Source organism: Balaenoptera musculus, chromosome 2 (genome assembly GCF_009873245.2).
Source record: "Balaenoptera musculus isolate JJ_BM4_2016_0621 chromosome 2, mBalMus1.pri.v3, whole genome shotgun sequence".
Taxonomy (NCBI): domain Eukaryota; kingdom Metazoa; phylum Chordata; class Mammalia; order Artiodactyla; family Balaenopteridae; genus Balaenoptera; species Balaenoptera musculus.
The window spans coordinates 138,120,021-138,143,283 of NC_045786.1; the positions used below are offsets into that span (position 1 = coordinate 138,120,021).

The 23,263-nt window shown below is 38.9% G+C and overlaps 1 protein-coding gene and 1 non-coding gene across 7 annotated transcripts in view; one reads left to right on the forward strand and one right to left on the reverse strand.

Annotated features, from left to right (window-relative positions):
• Positions 1–331: 331 nt before the first annotated feature.
• Positions 332–476, forward strand: LOC118891553. Its single transcript, XR_005019109.1, has one exon. It is a non-coding gene; the product is annotated as a U4 spliceosomal RNA (small nuclear RNA).
• A 2,440-nt stretch (positions 477–2,916) lies between these two features.
• WDR89 (WD repeat domain 89) overlaps positions 2,917–23,263 on the reverse strand; it is a 35,071-nt gene continuing 14,724 nt past the window's right edge. For 2 of the 6 annotated variants that reach the window (XM_036845164.1, XM_036845166.1), the window contains one exon: positions 2,917–4,238. In XM_036845164.1, the coding sequence (XP_036701059.1) occupies positions 3,048–4,208 (1,161 nt within the window). In that variant the 5' untranslated portion in view covers positions 4,209–4,238 and the 3' untranslated portion in view covers positions 2,917–3,047. Of the gene's footprint in view, positions 4,239–4,465; positions 4,556–6,805; positions 6,918–18,444; positions 19,129–23,263 lie in introns of those variants that run through there. The other 4 variants (XM_036845165.1, XM_036845167.1, XR_005018941.1 and 1 more) reach the window with 4 other exon arrangements.

A 23,263-nucleotide genomic window follows, 5' to 3' on the forward strand; every position in this document is an offset into this window, starting at 1 on the left:
TGTCCTCAAGTCCATTCTCTAGTAGGTCTGCGTCTTTATTCCCAATTTTTTTTTAAGATTCCATATATATGTGTTAGCATACGGTATTTGTTTTTCTCTTTCTGACTTACTTCACTCTGTATGACAGACTCTACGTCCATCCACCTCACTACAAATAACTCAATTTCGTTTCTTCTTATGGCTGAGTAATATTCCATTGTATATATGTGCCACATTTTCTTTATCCATTCATCTGTCGATGGACACTTAGGTTGCTTCCATGTCCTGGCTATTGTAAATAGAGCTGCAATGAACATTGTGGTACATGACTCTTTTTGAATTATGGATTTCAAGCTTTGCGCAGTGGCAGTATCGTAGCCAATGAGGTTTATCCGAGGCGCGATTATTGCTAATTGTATTATGGATTTCTCAGGGTATATGCCCAGTAGTGGGATTGCTAGGTCGGATGGTAGTTCTATTTTTAGTTTTTTAAGGAACCTCCATACTGTTCTCCATAGTGGCTGTATCAATTTACATTCCCACCAACAGCACAAGAGGGTTCCCTCTTCTCCACACCCTCTCCAGCATTTATTGTTTGTAGATTTTTTGATGATGGCCATTCTGACTGGTGTGAGGTGATACCTCATTGTAGTTTTGATTTGCATTTCTCTAACGATTAATGATGTTGAGCATTCTTTCATGTGTTTGTTGGCAATCTGTATATCTTCTTTGGAAAAATGCTGCATAGAAACTAAAGTTTAAAATTTTGTATGTCTTAAATGTTTTAAACTTCTCTTCATGTTTTAAACTTGAAGTTTAAAACATGAGGGTAGTTTGGTCACAGAATTATAGGTTGGAAAAGCAAGTATCTCCTGAAATCCAAATCTGTTTTATTTCCTAGGTTCAGCCATTGAGTTTGGCTAGCAACGAATACTGTTAGCTAAATAAATTTGGTTCCTGAGTTTCAGAGAGCAAGAAGGAAGTGTTCACTTAGCAAGGGATGTGTCAAAAAAATTTATTGTAATCCGAGTTTAGATTGAATAGTTTGAATCTACTGTAATCTTCATGAATTTGGAGAGCATAAGTTCAGATAGCAGGAATTTGTCCTCAGAACTTTGAAGGCATTGATCTACCATTTTTTGTTATCCAGATTTGCTGAGTCTAATGCGGATGTTATTCTTGTTCCTAAGTGATTGTTTTTTACCCTCTCTTTGAAAACTTTTAAGATTTTCCCTTTATTCTTAGAGTTCTAAAACTTCACAGTGCTATGCCTTGGTGTGGGTCTTTTTCATTCATTACACTTGACACCCTTGTTGGGCCTTTCAACCTAAAGACTGAAGTTCTGGGATAGCCTCCTATGTTATTTCATTTTAATAATCCCTTCCCATCCCTTAAAAAAAATTTTTTTTTTCACTTTCTAACACCATCAGTCTGATATTAGACCCCTCCTGCGGCCTTTATCTTTTCTCTCACTTTCTGTCTCTTTCAGAGGTATTTCCTCACTTGCATCTTACAGCTCTAATAATTACTTCTGAATTTGGAATATTTTTAAGAGCCCTGCTGTTTTATAACTCCTGTTGCATTTCCTGTTATTGCATAAATGCAGTGTCTCTGAAAGTCTTTTTTTCCCAGCTTTTCCCACTTACAACATAGTCAGCATTGTCTCATATCCTAAATATCTTGAAAACATGGTTTTTCATTTTAAACAGTCCTCTATCAAAAGTTCAAAATGTATCAAAGATTTTAAGCAGCATGAGGCATTATCAAATCTGTGTTTTCGATGTTCAGTCTAGAAGTAGTAGGGAGAATGAACTGGAGCAGATTAGAGACAGAGTCTGTAATCTCGCAGAGAAATGATGAAAGTCTTATCTAAGGCAGTAGTGGCGGGGGGTAAAGGCAAAAGAACAGGCTGACAGATTTTAGGAGGTGGAATGGCACAGGACTTGGTGATTGACTGGTTAAGGGAAAAAGGAAAAGTACTATATTACCCTCAGGTTTATGGTTTGGACAATACCAAGAATAGCTGAATTTCTCCAAATAAGAAACATGTATTTTTAATATATTTAATATAACAACAACTTACCTGTTGTTCAGTCTCATTTGAGTTAAGCTAAATCATATCTAAATATAAGTTACAAATGTTCTATAGAAAAATAAAAATTTCCCCCAGTGCTACAGTCTCAGAGATAAGATACCAAACCTTTAGAGGGATCAACTTTTTAATTAAGATTCTTTAGAGAAATATTTAAAAGGAAGGATGGATAAATTAGCAGTAAACAAAAATTCAAGTTTAAAATTATGGATGGATAAAACACTATAGAAGAAAATTTTATCACAAAATATTGGAATATTTTGAAATAAAAAGTCATTCTACTATTATAAATACTTTTGTTTTTGTATATTCACTTTGAGTCTCAAAAAGAATTCTGCAAGGTAATTTCCTTTTCATCAGTGAAACACCTGTTTACTGTTTAACCAACAATATTAAAGTGTGGATGCAAATATTTACTAAATATACTTTTCTCAAATAAATGCAAATTACTATTTCTGAAAAGGTTTAATTCTATTTAAACTCATTAGAATATTTATATTTAAATATGCCAGTGTAATCTATACGTATTAAGCAAGTAGGAGCTTCTCGAATGAAGAAACAGTCTGACTTGGTTTTATAAATAATGAAGATGATTTAAAATGTAAAAAATTGAGCTTAAAAAACACAGTCCAAACCACCTGTTTTTTAAAGTCACACCAGCCATCTACTTCTAAAAAGCCCTTATCAAAGCTATTTCTTCAAACTCAACATTTACTAATTCAACAGATGGGTTTTTAAAATGAGGAATGTAATTTTACTTTCAACTCACTGATTATATACTCAAATGGTGGCTTAAAAAAATAATTTTAGAATACACAAAGACCTGAATTAAACCATTCTCAACATTTTTTCAGGACTGTTTGCTAACTGGCTTGCTTTTATTTACATATGAGTTTTAAACACGTCTACAACAGGTAGTACATAGAAATAATTATTTGCAACTATAAAACCCGTCAAGTAAACTCCCAATGTAACATCACTGCTTTTTCCTTCTCTTGTAAGAATCATTACTATGAACTCGAACTCGCTGGTACACAGAGGATGCTATTTTCATGCTGTCTTTCTTTGTAAGTGTCTTCTCTACTGCTCCAGGTTTCCAAAGTAACAACTGTGCATCTTCTCCTCCAGTTAGCAAAGAATCATCCTGCATATTCCAACAGAAAGAACGGACTGTAGCAGCATGCCCTCCCTGAAGGCTGGTCACATGGACCAATCCTGATGTAGTACAGCTCATTATGTGAATAATTCCTGTGTTTGTTCCTCCAACTACAAACAATTTGTCCGTCTTTTCATGATATAGGCCGCCAATCAAATAGTCCAAAATCCCTTCTTTCACATTAATTACTTCTCTGACATCCGGAATGTTCAAACATGTAATTGGTTCATCAGTATCCAGATGATTAAGATCCCACCAACAAAATCCTTCATCATGTGTCATGCAGTAAATCTGTTTATAATCTTTCCCAGACCAACCAATATAGCTTACTGATGAAACTGAGTTACAGGTTGTAACCAGTGCATCTTCTTCGTTATCAACAGTAATATCAAATACATTTACCAGGCCGTCAGTTGAACCTGAGACTACCATGTTGGGATTGCTGGGATGGAAACATACTTGAGTGATATCATCACTATGTGTCTCTGAATATGCACCAAGTGGGTCTTTAGTAGTAGACAAATCCTGAGAATTAATTCTTGCATCCCAAAATACCAACAATGCATCATCATCAACTTTTTCTGTACCAGCACAAATGACATGATCATTACAGCTGATATCAAAACTGATAAAAATATTGGAAGGGTAACCCTTGAACAGCTGGACAGGTTTTTCACTGGCTAATCGAGCATCCCAACATTTTACAGTGCCATCAGTGCATGAGGAATACACGCTCTCACAGGAATTTGCAAACTTGACTCCATTAAGTCCAGGATATCCTCTAAATTCTCGTAGTACATTTAATCTTTCTTTATCATATATTCTGATTGATCCATTAGAACATAAGACAGCAACCAAGCTTCCTTTTTCTGCTTGTACAGTCTTTGATGTGTCTATGCCAAGCAGATAAGTAGGCTCTTTAGTTTCTGAGGAACGTTTAACAATGTTCAAATTAGCAAATTGTTCCTCAATCTTCTCCATATCAGGAGTGCATCCAAGGGTAGCAAAAATCTGTAATAAAAACAAAAATTAAAATTAAACCCAAAGCGTCTCTACATTGTGATTAAATCAAAAACATTTCCCTCTGAGAGCTGGCACAAAACAACAGAATTAAAATCTAATATTTTAATCATTTCCCTACCATGATGTAACTAAAACTCAGTTGCCTACTTCTAATTCAATCACTTTTTATATACTGAATCTACTGCCAGTAAGAGAATTTTAAAACATGTACATACCTTGCTTAGTAATTCCTTTCAGCTCAAACCTAATAATTGGTCCTATGCACAGTCCTCAGCATTAGCCAGGATCTCCACTTTGAGATCATCACCTGGTCCCAGCTGCCTTAACAACTATAGAATCTAAACATAGATGTGTTAGCACAAAAATAGTCCCTCAAAGATGTACATGCCATGGGGCTTCCCTGGTGGCACAGTAGTTGAGAATCCGCCTGCCAATGGAGGGGACACAGGTTCGATCCCTGATCCGGGAAGATCCCACATGCCGTGGAGCAACTAAGCCCGTGCACCACAACTACTGAGCCTGTGCTCTAGAGCCTGTGAGCCGCAATTACTGACCCCGCGTTCCGCAACTACTGAAGCCCGCGCACCTAGAGCCCGTGCTCCACAACGAGAGAAGCCACCGCAATGAGAAGCCCACACACTGCAACGAAGAGTAGCCCCCGCTCGCCGCAACTAGAGAAAGCCCACGCACAGCAACAAAGACCCAAAGACCAAAAATAAATAAATTCATAAAAAAAAAAAAGATGTTCATGCCTTAATCCCAGGAACCTATGAATATGTTAGGTCACATGGCAAAGAGGAATTGAGGTTGTAAATGGAATTAAGGTTGCTAATCAGTTGACCTTAAAATAGGGAGATTATTCTAGATTATCTGGGTGGGCCCAAAGTAATCACCAGTGCCCTTACAAGTACTGATAGAAGAAGCAGGCAGAATATGAGAGTCAGAGGGAGATGTTACTATGGAAGAAAGGTTCAGAGAGATACATTGCTGGTTTGGGCAAAGGAGGCCAATAATTGGGTGGCCTCTAGAAAGCGGAAAAGGCAAGGAAACAGCCTCCTTTAGAGCTTCCACGTGAAAGTGCAGCCCTGCTAACCCCCTGATTTTAGCCCATTGAGACCCATTTTGGACTTCTGACCTCTAGAGTTATAATAAATTTATGTTGTTTTGAGCTACCAAGTTTGCAGTAATTTGTTACAGCAGCGATAAAAAACAAATAGAGGTACCCAGTAGGAATTCTGGAGATGTGCTTCTCAGGCAGTAGCAGCTTGTAAATGTTGGAGATGCAATTTGAACTTAGGCATTCTGGCTTCAGGGACTGTGCTCTTAACCACCACGCTAGATTGCCTCTCAATGGTAGGTTGTATACAGAACAAGTTCAAGGCCAGAAAAATATACATGCCTAGTGACTTTATCACAAACTTTTCTACCTTGCTTTCACCAATGAATATTCTAGCCTGCCTCACAAATTCACATTTTCATTAAGATGAACTGCTTTTCTTTCTGTTGCTTTAGTGATAGCTTTTTAACCGCCTGTCTTTTCATCTTTACAAGGAGAAATGAATACTAATTCAAGAGTTGTTAGAAGGATTAACTGAAATAACGTGTCTGGCATACCATGACACACATTCAACAAATGTTATGTAAAAATGACCAGTATTACCATTATCAATACCACTAACACCACATGGGGGAGAATTTGGATCTATCAGAGTGGCTCCAAACAAAACAACTAAACCAAAAGGCAAAAAATATTAAAAAGTTGCAATGGGGTTCAAAAAAAGAATAAGCATCCTCTCCAACTTTAAATTTTGACTATTTAAAAATACAAAAGTTGAAAGAATAGTACAACGCATACACACACACATAGCCTTTCACCTCCGAGGTTCAACAACTTGCTTTCTTCTATCTCTATAAGCACACACACACACATTTTCTGATGAACTATTTGAAAGTTAACTGCAGACAAAATATCACTTCATTTCTAAATACTTTAACACAGAGCACCTCCCCAATCTTTTGTTTTCTTAACACTGAATTTTTTTAAAAGTCCAGGCCAGTTGTTTGATAATATGTCCCATATTCTGGATTTTTCTAATTGTTTCCTCCTCATGATTAGATTCCAGTTTAATATTGTTATCAGGGATAAAATTTAGGTGATGCTGGGTACTTTTTTTTTTGGCTGCATTGGGTCTTCATTGCTGCGTGTGGGCTTTCTCTAGTTGCAGCGAGCGGGGGCTACTCTTCGTTGCGGTGTGTGGGCTTCTCATTGCGGTGGGTTCTCTTGTTGCAGTGCACAGGCTCTAGGCATGTGGGCTTCAGTAGTTGCAGCACGTGGGCTCAGTAGTTGTGGCTCGTGGGTTCTAGAGCGCAGGCTCAAATTGTGGCGCATGGGCTTAGTTGCTCTGCAGCATGTGGGATCTTCCCGGGCCAGGGACTGAACCCGTGTCCCCCGCATTGGCAGGCGGATTCTTTACCACTGTGCCACCAGGGAAGCCCTGGGTACTTCTTATTGCATCACATCATAGAGACTCAGAATAACAAGTTTGATCACTTACTTAAATTCTTCTTGGTGCTCAAACTGTCCCCAACTTGACCACTGAGAAACTCCTCAGGCAGCCAGCTTCTGTGTGCTTTTGATTTGTCATTATCACAATTAGTATGTAAGCCCTAAATGGAACAACTCTGTATAAGAATAAGTCTGAAAACGGTGAGCATCCTTCAAGTATTCAGAGACTAAATGACCATTTATCTCCACAGCATAACTGTTGGTTTTACAACCAGATAGGCTAAAATGGCCTTCTCTCCTTAAACATGTCATGCTTGCTTCTGTCTCAGGACTGTAGCAATAGCTGCTTCTCTGCCTGGAATACTTTCTGTACCTTTTTGTGTGAGTAACTCCTTCCTGTTATTCAGGTCTCAATATGTTACCTCCCCAGAGAGACCTTCCCTGATCAACCAACCTAAAGTAGCCTGTCACCCCCCTATCATACTGCCTATTTTATTAATTAAAAAATTTAAAATGTTTAATTATGAAATATTTCAAATGTACAAAGAAGTGTAGAAAAAAGGAAACAGACACCCAAGTACTGTACATATTACCCACATTTAACATTCTGCCATATTTGCCTCAGTTTTTTTTTAATATTTTACTATTTTTTTTTAAATTGTATTTATTTATTTATTTATTTATTTATGGCTGTGTTGGGTCTTCGTTTCTGTGCGAGGACTTTCTCCAGTTGTGGCAAGTGGGGGCCACTCTTCATCACGGTGCGCAGGCCTCTCATTATCGCGGCCTCTCTTGTTGTGGAGCACAGACTCCAGACGCACAGGCTCAGTAATTGTGGCTCACGGGCCTAGTTGCTCTGCGGCATGTGGGATCGTCCCAGACCAGGACTCGAACCCGTGTCCCCTTCATTGGCAGGCAGATTCTCAACCACTGTGCCACCAGGGAAGCCCAACCTCAGTTTTTTATTTAAAGAAATGAAACCTTATAGACACAACTCCTATGATTAAGAAATTTTTTAAATGGCATCACAATTATATGTATCTTTATTGCAATTTGCTCTTTTCACTCAGTATTTTTTAAAAACCTGATTTTACTGGTGAGGTAAACTTATTACCTGACTCTTTCTTGCTTTTTTGTTATCAATATGATTATTGAATAAATGAGTGAATAATTGATTCAACTTTCATGCATTAAGAGCTGAAGAGTTCCAGGAGAAACAGAATAAATCTAAAATGATACTGCATGTGTCTGTGTGTCTGCAGGGGGAGCTGTGCTTATGGAAATTAGTAAAATAATGGCATTCTTTAGCAGTACTTTAAATAAAGTACAAGAAGGAAATATAGAAAAAGACTTTATATTTGTGAAAAAAAAATTATTTAACTCAATTTTTTTTTACTACAAGCTCTTCAAATACATCCTAAAATGTGTGTTCACTTAAGAGTGTACTGCCTATACACTTCAAGGAAAAATCCTTTTTAATTCCAGATAAAAACAACTGCCCATTCTTGAAATACTAGTCAAAGTGTTAATGAGATTACAAAAGAAACAATTCTTTGCTACGGCTTCATATTGATCTCTGCATATGAAATGTCAGGTTTTAAACAATAAGGAAGTTTAATGTGACTTTTAAGGTAATCGTAAGTTATAGGACTATGACTATGCACTGCTACCCCCAAGCAGGAGAGTAGTGCGGTACTCCTTCCCTCCAGTGTTGCCCGGAGAGTCCGTTTCACAGTGGAACAGTCCCCTGCGAGGATTCTGGGGATTGATGAGGCAGGCAGAGTGGGCCCAGATGGAACGCTACAACAAACTAACACTTTTAAAACAGCAGTAATGGTAATAATCTCAATGGTTGTCCACCTGACACACTGTTTAAATGCAGCATAGTACTTCAAAAAAAAGAAAGATAGATGTTAGAAGGTAGGTAGCTCCTATAACACTCTCATGCTATAGAGTTTATATTCATTTGTCCATAGATACAAATAGTAAAATAGTTTAATCTCTTAGGGAAAAGATGAAAATCTCTGGCTTATGCTTTAACACATTACTATGCAAGTGAATCATATTTGAAATAGAACTTCCAAGGCTACATAGTTAATTTTAATTTTATATACTAATGGATCATTCTAAAATGATGAATAAACCCTTTTACTTCTATGTATGCCCTTCTCTGTGTTTTCTTTGTATGACCCACTTCCCAGTCCTCAAGATAAGCCATAGGCTCTCTTTTCTTCTCACTTGACACTCTCACAAGGCAACCTCATTGACATTCATGTTTTCAAGTGCCACCTAAGTGCCAATGAGCTCATCTATTTACAAGTCCATATTTCCAAGTATCTACTAGCCATTTCTCCTTGAACATGTCCCACTACACCTCAAAGTAAAACTGATTATTTATGCCCCCACCAACCTTCTCCTTAAAAACAAAATGAAAATATGCTTCTCAACGTTCTCCATGTTGGTCAATGGTATTGGCACCATGACAACACTCTGATCCACCCAGTTATCTAAGCCAGAACCTCTGGGGAATATCCAGCTCTCCTACTCAGGGCTCTCTTCCAATCCATTTCTTTTTTCTTTTTTCTTTTTTTTTTAAACATCTTTATTGGAGTATAATTGCTTTACAATGGAGTGTTAGTTTCTGCTTTATAACAAAGTGAATCAGCTATACGTATACATATATCCTCATATCTCCTCCCTCTTGCATCTCCCTCCCACCCTCCCTATCCCACCCCTCTCGGTGGTCACAAAGCACCGAGCTGATCTCCCTTCCAATCCATTTCTAAATCTCACTTTTGCTGAAGGCTACTAAGGGCATACTGAACTATAAGGTTCAATCTATTTCTGTAGATCAAAACAATACTGACAACTTCATATAGTTCAACCTAACAAAAACATATAAAGAGAACAAATAAGATTATCCATAATTTTAATCTTTTCTCTATTTATTTCTGTTAGATGCATAAAAGGAAGCTTAGTTAGCATTCTAGATCTCAACAGGCTAGTGAGAGCTGAGGATGTAGAGTGAGCCTTTCTTATATCAATACACACACACACACACACACACACACACAAATGAAAGAGGGGACAAAAAGAGAGGGACAGAAAAGAGTACTAAAGCAAACAGTAGGGAGGAGAAAAGAAGAGAAATGAAGATAAGCCAAAAGAGAACAGCAGAGAAAAGAGAAAGGAATGGATGGAGTTACCGCCACTACCTGTTGGATCATATTGCAGTTCTTACTTTCCCAACACTGACATGAGACAAGGAGAAGAGGTCCAGATAAAGGAAGTTTAGTAGAGTCTAAAGCTATGTTGGTTCACTTGGTTAAAGAGTTTTCATTAAAAAAAATTCCTTGTCCTTGAGTTAGTAGATGTAGCAAGCAACCATAACCCAATTTAAATACTGGCCTAACTGTTCTGAAAAAATTACTAATATCTCATCTTGACCCACCTGGTACAGATCAGGAAATAGCAGACCCCCAGCAGTGCCCTGGCATTGAGCCACCACTGCTGTTGTTGTCTTTACTGGGATACAGAATTCTCGTGTCTGAATATAATGCAGTAGCTGGAAGATGTTTAGAAAGACACCCTAGGGGCTTCCCTGGTGGCGCAGTGGTTGAGAATCTGCCTGCCAATGCAGGGGACACGGGTTCGAGCCCTGGTCTGGGAAGATACCACATGCCGCGGAGCAACTGGGCCCGTGAGCCACAATTACTGAGCCTGCGCGTCTGGAGCCTGTGCTCCGCAACAAGAGAGGCCGCGATAGTGAGAGGCCCGCGCACCGCGATGAAGAGTGGCCCCCGCTTGCCGCAACTAGAGAAAGCCCTCGCACAGAAACGAAGACACAACACAGCCATAAATTAATTAATTAATTAATTAAAAAAAAAAAAAAAAAAGACACCCTAAAACAAACACCTTAGGGTAAGCTTCAAGGGGGTGAAAATATTAACTTCTTGGTGAACTGCCATCTTGAAACACATTAGAAGGGAAATGCTCACTCATCTCTAATCTGAAGAACTGTCCTTAGGTAATTAAGAGTTAGTTACTTGATAACAAAATCCCTAAACATAAGTATTTCTTCTGTGGCTTTTGCCTTAGTAAAATTTAAGTTATCTTTATCAATCAAAATATTCTTTCATTTTACTTCCTATTAAAATAAACCCAATAAAATGTTATTTCTCTATATAAAGTACATCTTAAATACATCTAGCTGCAACTAGGTGTTGCTCTTATTCCTGAATTGGCCAAGTTTGAATATGAAATCTGAAGGACAGCCTAGGTAGCTTAAATCATTCCACGATGGAAGAGGAAGTAGCTTTCTTTCTCATTTAAACAAGATGAAAAAATGTATTAAACGAAAACACACATTTTATACCTATTTAGAAACTATTGATTACAAAAGGCACTGTACTAAAAGTCTTTGGCATATTACTTTGTAGGAAGTCAGAAATGAGCAGTATCCTTAGAAATATATTTCTATCTTTCAGGTATGAATAAATTTCATCATAATTGAAAGATCTGACAGCATAAGCAACAAACACTATTACATTTTCACTACTAAAGAATAAGAGTTGTATTTGAACTGTATGTTGGATAAAGGACTAGTTTTCTTTCGAAACAATTTATCAGACTTGGGTCAGAAAAACTAATTCCCCACAGCTGAAACTTAATACTGCCCACTGACCGCAAGGAACTAGCTCTGATGATTGCACAATGCAGAGATTCGGCTAATGTCCCCAATGCAGGGAGAAGCTAAATGGGAAAAGTCATTCAGGAATGGGCTCTAATAACTTCACAATACAATAACGCTAACATATCTATCAAACTGGGCTAGGATGATTGAGTCTCACAAAGAAGAAAAACTCATAACTGGAGTTCAACAAATGCTAGGCGGTGTGCTAGAAACTTATTGATACGTCTAATTTTTTTACCCTAATCATTTAACCCTATCAGACAGGTATTATTATCACCATTTTACAGAGGAAATTGAAGTTCAGAGAAACTGAGTAACTTGCCAATGCTCTCATAGGTAATAACAGAGGGAGTTTGATTTGAAACCCAAATTGTAACTTTAAAACCTGTGAACCTATGTTCATTTCAATTCTATGCTATTCCTCTTCCACTTAAGTACTAAAATATTATTGTCAACTTTAATTAAGGAATATGCCTATTAGGCTTTGAGAGGAAGAATTACATATTAATTCTACATATAAGCAGAGGAGAAAGAAAGGGAGCAGGATGGGGGCTTCCCTGGTGGCACAGTGGTTAAGAATCCGCCTGCCAATGCAGGGGACAGAGGTTCGAGCCCTGGTCCAGGAAGATCCCACATGCCGCCGAGTAACTAAGCCTGTGCGCCACAACTACTGAGCCTGCGTGCCACAACTACTGGAGCCCACGTGCCTAGAGCCCATGCTCCGCAACAAGAGAAGCCCCATGCACCGCAACGAAGAGTAGCCCCCGCTCGCCACAACTAGAGAAAGCCCGCGCACAGCAACAAAGACCCAATGCAGCCAAAAATAAATAAATAAATTTATTTTTAAAAAAAAGGGAGCAGGATGATTGAAAAAACACACAAACACAGAAAAAGGTTACAGTAAGCAGCCATCACTTTTAATTTTTTTGTGTCCCATTTTTTATTATGGAGTTTGTATGGAATAAAGAATAGTAAAAGAAACCCCTATGCAACCCATTATCCACCACGAACAATTACATTCCTCAAAAGTTATTATTAGCAGTGGAGGTGTCAAACATGTATCATATTTTATTTGAAGGGTAATTAAGAAACTGTAGAGGACATCTAGTATGATGGAACCCCTCCAACTCACCCCTCCTCCCCCTCCATGTGGCATCAACATTGTTTCAGTTGCCTGTAGCACCAGGGATGGATCCTGATTAACCTAATCATAGTAATGCCATCCTTTTTAACCAGTAATTGGTTCAGAAACCATACATTTTTGCCAGTCCACGCATGTATTCCCCTCCTAACTACAATTTGTTCACATGTAGAATGCTAATTCTAAAGGGTACCCAATCCGACTGATGGAAAGAACTTTAATTCCATGTGTATGAGATTCAACATTTTCTGACTATTTAAGTCAATTTGCAGTGGAGTTTTTGTTAATGCAGCCAGAACCAGCCTAACTAATTAGAGATAATCAAATAAAGTCTTGGGTGTTATCACCAAGTACTGACTTAATGTAAGAGGCTCCTACAAATAAAGATTTAGGGAACATACTTTAAAAAGTCAAATTTCATTCATATTAAAGATGGGGACTTTGATCTTTTGTTCCCTTTAGAACATTCTATCCTCTCCCCTTTCCCACCTATTCCAAACAATAGGATACACAAAGGAATTGTCAGAAGACTATAAAAACCTATGCTCAGTAATAATGGTAGGATCCCTGATTCTAAAGACATCAACAAAACAAAAAAACAAACAAACCTCTGAAATGATACAATATTTTAAAACTTAATATAAAACTCTATCTGGGGCTTCCCTGGTGGTGCAGTGGTTGAGAATCTGCCTGCTAATGCAGAGGACACGGGTTCGAGCCCTGGTCTGGGAAGATCCCGCATGCCACGGAGCGACTAAGCCCGTGAGCCACAATTGCTGAGCCTGTGCGTCTGGAGCCTGTGCTCCGCAACAAGAGAGGCCGCGATTGTGAGAGGCCCGCGCACCGCGATGAAGAGTGGCCCCCGCTTGCCACAACTAGAGAAAGCCCTCGCACAGAAACGAAGACCCAACACAGCCATAAATAAAAAAAAAAAAAAAAAAAAAAAAGTCAATTTTGAAAAAAAAAAAAAAAACTCTATCTGGTAAGTTTCTGTGTGTTTTACAAATTTATCTATATTTTTGAATTTCTAAAATAGTCCCATGGCTCAAAATTCAAAAGGTTCCAAAACTAATGTCTTAGAACATTTCTGTCCTCAAGCCCCTTTCTTCTGCCAGCAGGCGTCAAATGTTACCAGTTTCTTATGAATATTTTCAGAGAGATTGTCAATTTGGAAATAATGCAGTGAAGTAATTTTCAGCTTGTCAATAATCTGTCAGTGTGGTACAATAAAAAAGCAATACGTTTAAGAATAAAACATACTAATTTCAAGCCCTTGTTCTACCACAAACTAGCAGTCATCATTGTACAAATTAACCTAACCTCTGTAAGCCTCAGTTTCTTCATCTTTAAAATGGGGATAGAAATGGACATACTTGATATTGAGCGCCTTTTATAGCCAAGTACAGTGCTAAATGCTGGAGATTCAGATGAGAAACATACTTGCTGTCTTCAAGAAGTTAGGAGAAAGACCAGTAAACAATTACACTATAGGGTGATGGTACAAGGACAGAGATAATCACAGGATGACACAGGAACACAAAGCAGAAGGATGTAGTGGGCATAATTCTTGGCATAAAGAAAATAAGCAAATATTGATTTCCTTTCTTTCTAATAACTTCATTTGATTTGCCTTATTTCATTTCACATTCACATTTTAAAAAATACCATTCTACAGCTTTTAAAAAATGAAAGCATTCTGTTACTTTTATATTAAAACTACTTTAAAAAAATGAACCAATATACAAAATTTCATGAACATGAGTATCAAACCAGCAACTCTCAATTCTGAATAAACCACTGACATATCAAATTGTGTGGGTGCTTTTTAAGATTTCATTTTTCATTTTTTAATGAAAAATACATTTCTAAAGAGCAAATGAACTTCAGTATGTTTTAGAAGATGATATAGTTTCACTGAAGTGAAACAAGTTCTCAGTGAACTTCTCCAAAATTCTTATCTTTTAGTTAGGTACCGATCAGAAAGGCTTAAGATCTACCCTATTAAAAATACCCTTGACACAGGAGCCAAGATCTCCCACTGGTCACTCTAGACCAGTTTGAGCAAAAAAGCAACCAAACAATAAACACCCATGAATCCATACTGATAAAAATAAATGACTGAGTAAGTAAATAAATGAGGGAGAAGGGACATATCTTCCTTACAGAAAAATTCCAACGAATATAAGCAGAAACAACCTCCTCCAGGAGGTGGAGCTCAGTTCTCCTCTTCTGGAGTATAGGCTGGACTTAATTACTTGCTTCCAAAGAACAGAGTATTGAAAGAGTAAAAGATAGTAAATTCAACTAGAGAAAATCAGAAGACACCACCTTAACCAACTGATCAAGATCAGCATCTTTGGTGGTAAGTCACTTGCCCTCTGATGTGATGTGATGAGAAAGATAGTTTACTTCTGTGGCATTCGTCTCAAAAATTCATAACCCCAGCCTAATCTTGAGAAAACGTCAAACAAACTCAATTGAGGGACAATCTACAAATACCTGCCTAGTACTCTTCAAGTTTCAAAGTCATGTTAGCAGAGCATTTGGAAGCAGTAGCTGCTAATGTCTAATGTCATGTGCTAGTGGCAAGGTCAGTGGCAAATGGGAAAAATCTAATGTTAACTACAAAAGTTCTATACTGGACATTAAAGAACAGTCCCTCATATGTACTACCAACATGTCCTAGAGAAATCAATACCTTGGGATTAAAAAGCATGCATTGGTTTAACTTCAGCAGAACATTTCTAAGAAAACTTTTATATCAAAAATTTAGAGAAATTTGTGTGTATATTTTAAACTGACACATAATTGGCCTTAAAATAATCAATCAAAGAACCATTTGTTTTAAACTGGGCAGAAGTGCTGCATATTTAGTGGAAGGTATGCTAAACTGACATCTGCTACAATTTCAATGTAATTTTAAATATCATATTCATTAATGACTGAGACAATGTCTTTGTAAATTAATCCTGGTTAGCGAGCCTGAATATGCTATTCTTGTTCACACGAATGTTCAAGATACTGGTTGCAGCAACATATGGCACTTCATGCATTAAAATACACTAAAATTCTTAGGGAGAGCACGGTTTTTAAAGTGCAGGAATTTGTTACCAAGGAAAAGAGGGAGGGGGTGGGAAGGAATGACACACACACACTCTCTCATGCAGTATGAGATTATCCTTCAGGTTCCAGATATAACATTCAAAGTATCTTTTAAAAAACAAAGACATTTTTCTCAATAACATCTTGAGATATCCAGTTTCTCAAGTAAATCTTTCACCCCAAAGTCACCCTTTATAGTAAGTCTATGAATACCCAGCTTCTTTCAACAAGAACAATGAACTGTCTTTGCCTTTCCAAAACAACCAGCTGGTTAACCAAACAGAGAAGAAACCAAACTTCTTCAGTCACCAGATGTCTTAATTTGGAACAGATAGTAGCAATGTGGAATAATCCAATTCTTGAATTGGTACTCTATGTTTACTACCTTCTTTTTCTAATTCTCAATAGATGCTTTTAAAAATTAAGCAAATGCTCTCTGTAATAACTGCAAAAAAAAGGAAGGGGGAGGGGGAATTAAAAGAGTAATGACCTATAATAGAATGATGTTAACATTATCAAAGAACAATCCACTTGAATATTATGTTATAGTTAGAAACTGATAAGCAATATCATTAAATCCCTGGGACTTCCCTGGTGGTCCAGTGACTAAGACTCCATGCTCCCAATGCAGGGGGCCCAGGTTTGATCCCCGGTCAGGGAACTAGATCCCACATGCAGCAACTAAAGATCTCGCATACCACAACTAACACCTGGCACAGCCAAATAAATAAATATTTTTTAAAATCATTAAATCCCTATTCAATAATTCAGAAACGATTCTCGAATGGCTAACATGACAGGCCTAAAACACACTGGATTTAGCAAAGTCCCTGCTCTCAACAAAGAGCAGTGGGGAGACAGACAGATACATAGACAAATAACTAATTATAATAATGAAAATAGTGATAAGTATTATAAAAAATAATATTGGGTAAGGCAAGAAATGGGGCAGGAATAGCCTTTTAGATTTGGTCATTAAAGGCAAGCCTCTCTCATGAGGTGAGATTTGAGCCGAGACCAGAATAAAGTGAGGGAGCAAAGTATTGGACCGTGTGAACCAAGAGAAAAATAATGAAACGAAAATAAAAACAAAAATAAACAAATGGGAGCTAATTAAACTTAAAAGCTTTTGCACAGCAAAAGAAACCATAAACAAAACAAAAATTCAACCCTTGGAATGGGAGAAAATATTTGCAAACCAAGCAACCGACAAGCGATTAATCTCAAAAATATATAAATGGCTCATGCAGTTCAATATCAAAAAAACAAACAACCCAATCCAAAAATGGGCAGAAGATAATTTTCTCTCCTGGGCAGAGAAAAATAGCAAGTGGGCCAGTGCAGCTAACACTGAGTCAGAGAAAGAAAGTGGTGTAGGAAATAAGGTTGAAGAGGTAGCTGCAGCCAGATAAGAGCTTTGCAGGCCACGGTAAGGACTTCAGACTTTATTCTCAAGTGAGAAAGCAAGCCACTGCAGGTTGACAGCAGGTGAGAAACGTCTGTGAAGAGATTCCTCCAGCTGCTGACTGGAGAACAGACCTAGGGCAAGAATGAAAGTAGTAAAGAGGCTTGTGCACAATTTGGGGCAAGAGATACGAAAGTAGGGAGAAGTGGCTGGATTCAGGCCACAATTATGAAAGAGGAAGAAACAGCATTTTCTCATTAGACTTCAAGAGGGGTATGAGAAGAAGTGTCAAAGATGATTCTTAGGTTTCTGGCCTCAGCCACAAAGTGAATAGACCACTGGCATGTTACTTTTAGGATAATTACAAGCTTTCAGGATAATTACAAGATGATTAATTAGATAATTAGACAATTATCCAATTGTTTAAATAGTCTTTATAAACTGTGGTATATTATTATACACAGCAAAAAACAAAACAAAAACCCACACACCACTGGTACATGCAACAAGGTGGATAAATCTCAGAATTGTTTAGTGACAGAAGCCCGACACAAAAGGTTGCTACAGGATTTCACGTATACAAAGTTTAAGAACAGGTAAAACAAATCTACAATGGTGGCAATCGGAATACTGGTTATCTTTTGGGGGAATCCGGACTGGGGAAGAAAGCAAGAGAACTCTGTGAGTCATGATTATGCACATATGTATACATTTGAAAAAAAAAAAAACAAATCATCACGGAGGAGAATGACCCTCTGCCTCCATCACGATTCTCACACTGAGTGAAAAGCATCAACAGTCTACTGCTGGAGGAGAAACAGCATGGTGAGAAATCCCCTATCTGGCACATGCCAGCAGTGCCTGCTAAAAGTTGCGAGTGGAGAAGGACAATGAGGAAAGCCCTCCAGCATCCCAGGCCCAACACGCAGTGGCTTATTAACATCAGACAAAGGAGAGGTCAGAACAAGCACTATTAATTCACTCAAAATTATCATAGACCTAAATGTGAGGGCAAGAACTACAAAACTTCTAGGAAAGAAGCAGAGAAGTTATGACCCTGGGTTAGGTGAAGATTTCTTAGAATCCAAAAGCACAAACCAGCAAAGAAAAACTTGAATTAATTAAAATTTTAAACTTCTCTGCTTTTTGAAAATCAGTTAGGAAAATAAAACGTCAATCTCTGGGACTTCCCTGGCAGTCCAGTGGTTAAGACTCTGTGCTTCCAATGCAGAGGGCAGGGGTTCAATCCCTGGTCGGGGAACTAAGATCCCACATGCCGCTGCAGTGCAGCCAAAAAAAAAAAAAAAAAAAAAAAGTCAATCTAAAAGAAAAGAGGTGAAGCTTAAGTTACCAGAAATCAAGTTTATTTGGGAACAGCAGAGGAATTGCAATTCGTGACAGCCAAGCTGCAACGAGTTACAGGCAAGTCTGTTGAAGGTTTAGGATGGGCTGCTTTTATGGGCAAGCAGTGCAAAAAAGGAGAGTCCAGTTGGGAGCCATGCAGCAAGTCACTGGTTCGAAGATGGGAAGAGATTCTTGGCGGATGCTCATTAGTCACAGGTTAAGTTTCGATAAATCTGTAAATGTGATAATTCTCTAAATCGGGTATTCATGGGAAATCAGTCTCTCAGTCTTTAAGTTTTGTTTTTCTGAGGGCACATGAATGGGTCTACATTTCATATCCTTTGGTTCCATTTTAGATTAAAATCCTTTCACTCTTCCCTCGCTTGAGCAAGATCTTTCACAGACAGTATCGCCGATCAACGTTATTGCATGGGTGTTTGTTTAGTCAGAGATGTTGTTAGATGTTGGGCTGTGTGTCCCTTGGAGCTGCAGAGGACCATCCTAAGATGTTCTGTTCCACCGAAGAGGGAAATGGCAAGTGGATTTTTGGCTTCATTTGAACAACATGGGGAATCTCAGTCATACTCCTCTAAGGTGGTCAGGTTGGTTTCCACAGTCAATTGAGCCTCATGATAAGCCTCAGGAACTTTACTCTGTACATACATCTGAGAGAAAGACATTTGCCTACTGAAATAAGACAGTAGAAATTTCATTAGGAGGATGACACCCAGGGTCAGAAGTCCAGTTATGGTTACTGAGTGGAACAAACTTCTCAACCAGTTTCCCCAGCTACCTATATTTAATAGGTTGAGAATGTCCCAAGTCCTGGAGCTTGGCCTATTTCAGTTAACAGATTGATACTGTCCATCATTTTTATTTCTTGCATTATTTTTCCCCATTTGTTAACATAAAAACAGCCTTCTTCCCCAAGCAGGACACAGGTTCCTCCCTAGTGTGCAGTGAGGAGATGTAGTGCTCTGTGGTTTTGTGAGACGACTTCTGCTAGGCTGTCTGTTTGGGTTTGTTGATTTGCAAAGGCTCTAAGAGAAGCATTAAGGGTAGCTGCCATGACTATGGAGAGGTTTCAAATTGCTTTTTCAAGTCCGTTACTCCAACCCACGGGGAAAAAGACTCAGGCAAAGGCACGCCCAAACCCCTTTCCATCTACTATGGGGTTATTTGTGGGCATCCATCCAAAATTATATCCGTCCCAGCTTTGACGCGCTCTTTTAAGTTGTTAGGAGAAAGAACCCAGACTGGGTACATAGGCAGTGGAAGGGCAACAACTCCACAACGTCCCTTCCATTTAAGGAGGAGTGTTTCTGCACAGAAAGAAATAACCAGTGTTTTCTAAAGACAGGGTGTAAGTGGGCCCCCTTTTTTTTCCTGGTATAAAAGAAGAGCTCTCAGGATCAAAAACATGGTCATTTACACATAGCACATGACAGTCAGCATGGTGGGAATGGCTATAAGAACATTTTAAATTTCTATACATTTGGAATAATAGGTGAGTTTGATTATTGCGGGTGAGTTTCTCATGGAGGTCTGGGGAATCTCCAGGGAGAAGGTAAGCTGAATTAAGTTCCCACCATTCACCAGATTTTTGGTCAATTCCCCATTAAGTACCATTGAAAGGAAGCACATCCGCTTCCCATTCCCTGGTACCATTATAATTTTCATTATCCCACCACAGAGATACATTAATAGAGGAGACATTTAGTCTTCTTGATTCCAGCAGGGAGTGAATTCACGATCATCTGAATCATATAGAATTGTATAGTTACAAGCATTTAGTGGGAGGGAGGCCAGAGTTTTGCCAGTACCATAAATGTTTTCGAAACACAAAGAAAGAATTTGGGTAAGAGTCCAGACTTGGTTAAGGGGTATTCCTTTATGGGCAGGGGGCACCCAATGGAATGCTGTAATGTCTGGTGCCAATTTGCTGCAAGGAAAAACATGCACCTCTTCAAAGGTACCAAAGAAAAAGCCTACATCTCTGCCAGAAGAGGCGAAGATTTCGCCATCCTTCTAAGGCTAATGGCCAGGTTACCAGTTCAGGTTCATCATGAATGTTATTAGCTCTGGCACAAATCAAACAATCAGTAAGGCTGGCAGAGTCAGGGAGTTTTGGTAAGGTGCGCCAAGGGATGCGCTAAAGCTAAAGAGAGCAGCAAGAAAGCCAAAGAAAGGGCAATTAGAACTTTAGGCAGCATGACACAGGCCTGGTCTGGATATCTTGGGAAAGCTGTCTACTTCTGATGTCATCTGCTTCAGTAGAAAATTTTAGCTTTGAATCACCAGTTAGGTTGCAGATCCACTCAAGTTTGGGGGCCCTTTTATAGAAGAGACGCATGAATCCAGGAGTCCATCCCTTGGAGCTTAGCGACACAGGGGTTAGTCAGCAACAGCTGGTAGGGGCCCTTGCAACAAGGTTGGAGGGAAACTTTATGGATATGCCTTCTCCAACAGACGAAGTCACCAGGCTGCAAAGTGTGGTGTTTGACATCTTTGTCTCCTGGGAGCATGCTGTGGAAAGATTATTCCACCAAAGCATTATTATTGTCAATGGATTTAATTAGACCTTTGCAAAACTGAAATATATCCCCTTTTATTATTTGTAGGTCAAAGGAAGCAGGGACTAAATGCGTTGGCTGTCCTATAATTATTTCAAAGGGTGAGAGCTTATGAATCCTAAATGGAACGGGTCCAAGATTTAGAAGAACCAGCAGAAATATTTTTGGTTGAGGTATTTGGAGATTTTTAACTAATTCAGCCAATGGTTCTTGATAATTCCATTTGTATGTTCAACCAGTCCTGAAGAGTGAGGATGATAAGCAAAATGAAAATGTTGTAGAACTGGCCAGATGGCACAGATTTGTGAAAGTACTTGTCCAGTAAAGTGGGTTCTCCAGTCACTATGGAGTTCCAGGGAGGTTCCTCAAATGGAAGTAATCTTTTCTAAAAGGACTTTAGCTACAGAAGAGGCAGCTGCCTTTCTACATGGAAATGCTTCAGTCCATGTGAAAACATGCACACCATTACTAGCCTAATATATTTATATCCATGAGACAGGAACAATTGTATGAAATCCATCTGCCGGACCTCAAATGGTCTATTGGGTAAATCAAAATGTCCCCAGGCAGTGTAGATAGTCTTCTCTGGGTTGAATTTAGGACAAGATATGTGTTTTTTGTGGCCTTGCCGACGTTTCTCCACCAATATTGATTCATAAATGTTACCATTTTCTCACTGGACCAATGGTTTAAGTCATATATGGTAGTTAAAAAGGGAAATTTTAGATTTTTTTTTGGCAGGACCAATTTATTACTGGGTCCAAACCAGAGTCCCTTTACTTCATGGTACCAACAGCCTTTGACTTTCCAATTCTGTTTTTCTCTTTCAGAGGCCAATTGTTGTACTTCCCTGGCTAGTTCCCTTAGGTCCTCGCCAGGGGGAGTAGCCTTCTGGACCATGACAGAGGTTTGGTTTATAGATCTCAGAAGGGTGGCATTTTTTGCAGGAATACTGGTGAGGTGGTTTCCTTTGGCTTCCAGAAAATCAGACTTGGAATGCCCAGGGACTTTAATGATAGCTAGAGCTGCTGGCAGCAGTACGGCATCCAACAAATTTTGGACATAAGGGCCATTCTTAATTTTAACTCCACTAGAAGTAAGGAAACCCCACTGCTTCCATAACATTCCAAAGTCATGGGCTATCCCAAAGGCATGTCAACTATCTGTACAGACATTTGCCGTCTTGCCTTTGGCTAAAACATATGTTTGAATGAGAGCACGTAACTCCGCTTGTTGGGCTGAAGTGGTCGAAGGCAAGGGTGCAGCCTCAATGACCTTGCATACCTGGCACAGAATTTGCCATTCTCACTTTCTAGGCAAGAACCATCAATTAACCAGATCAGCATTCACCAAGGGGGTTTCTTGTTAAGTCATCATGAGGGGTCAAGAGGTGATCCATCAAAGTCAAACAGACATGGGGAATTTCATCAGTGCAAGAGGGAAGAGGGATAGCAGGGTTGAGACTGTTATAATGAATAAGCGTCATATGAGGGGAGGTTAGTAAGAGGATTTCATAGGTGGTAAGACGTCTCGCTGAAAGGTGTTGAGTGTGGTGCAAAATTTAAGAAAGGCTCAACAGGCTAAGGTACAAAGATGATCAAGGAGGATCCTATAACAATCTCTTCAGTAGCCTTTGCTAAAAGAGTGGAAGCAGGCATAGCTCCAAGGGGTGGGGGTGGAGTATTCTCAGGCCACTGGATCTCACTGTTGGCTGTAGAAACCTAAAGGTCGGTGATAGCCCCCATGTTTTTGGGTAAGTAATCCGAGGGCATTCCCTTCCTTCTCATATACAAAAAGGAAAAAGGGTAGCTGATAATTTAGGTGTCCAAAGGCAGGTGGATTTATTAGGCTTTCCTTCAAGATCTTAAAGGCCAAGCTATATTGATCATCCAAACAGTGGGGTCAGGTTGGTGTTCTTTAGTAAGGCATATAGGGGCTGAACCACTAAGGAGAAATTTGGGATCCAATTATGACAATGACCAGTTAGCCCAAGAAAGCCTCCAGAGAATTTTATGTCATTTAAATCAGCCTTTCAAACTTGTGAGAAGTAAGAAGGCCTCAGTAAAGCCTTGAGGCATGACTGTCCAGATGTACTGTTGTCCTTCTCAGGTAAAGGCAAAGAGACACTGACTACCCCTTTCAACAGGGATACTAAAAGCCCACTGTATAAGCTGACTAGAATGTAAAAGTTGCTTCCAGTATGGATGGATACCAACAGCATATGGGGATTAGAAAAGACAGGACGGCAA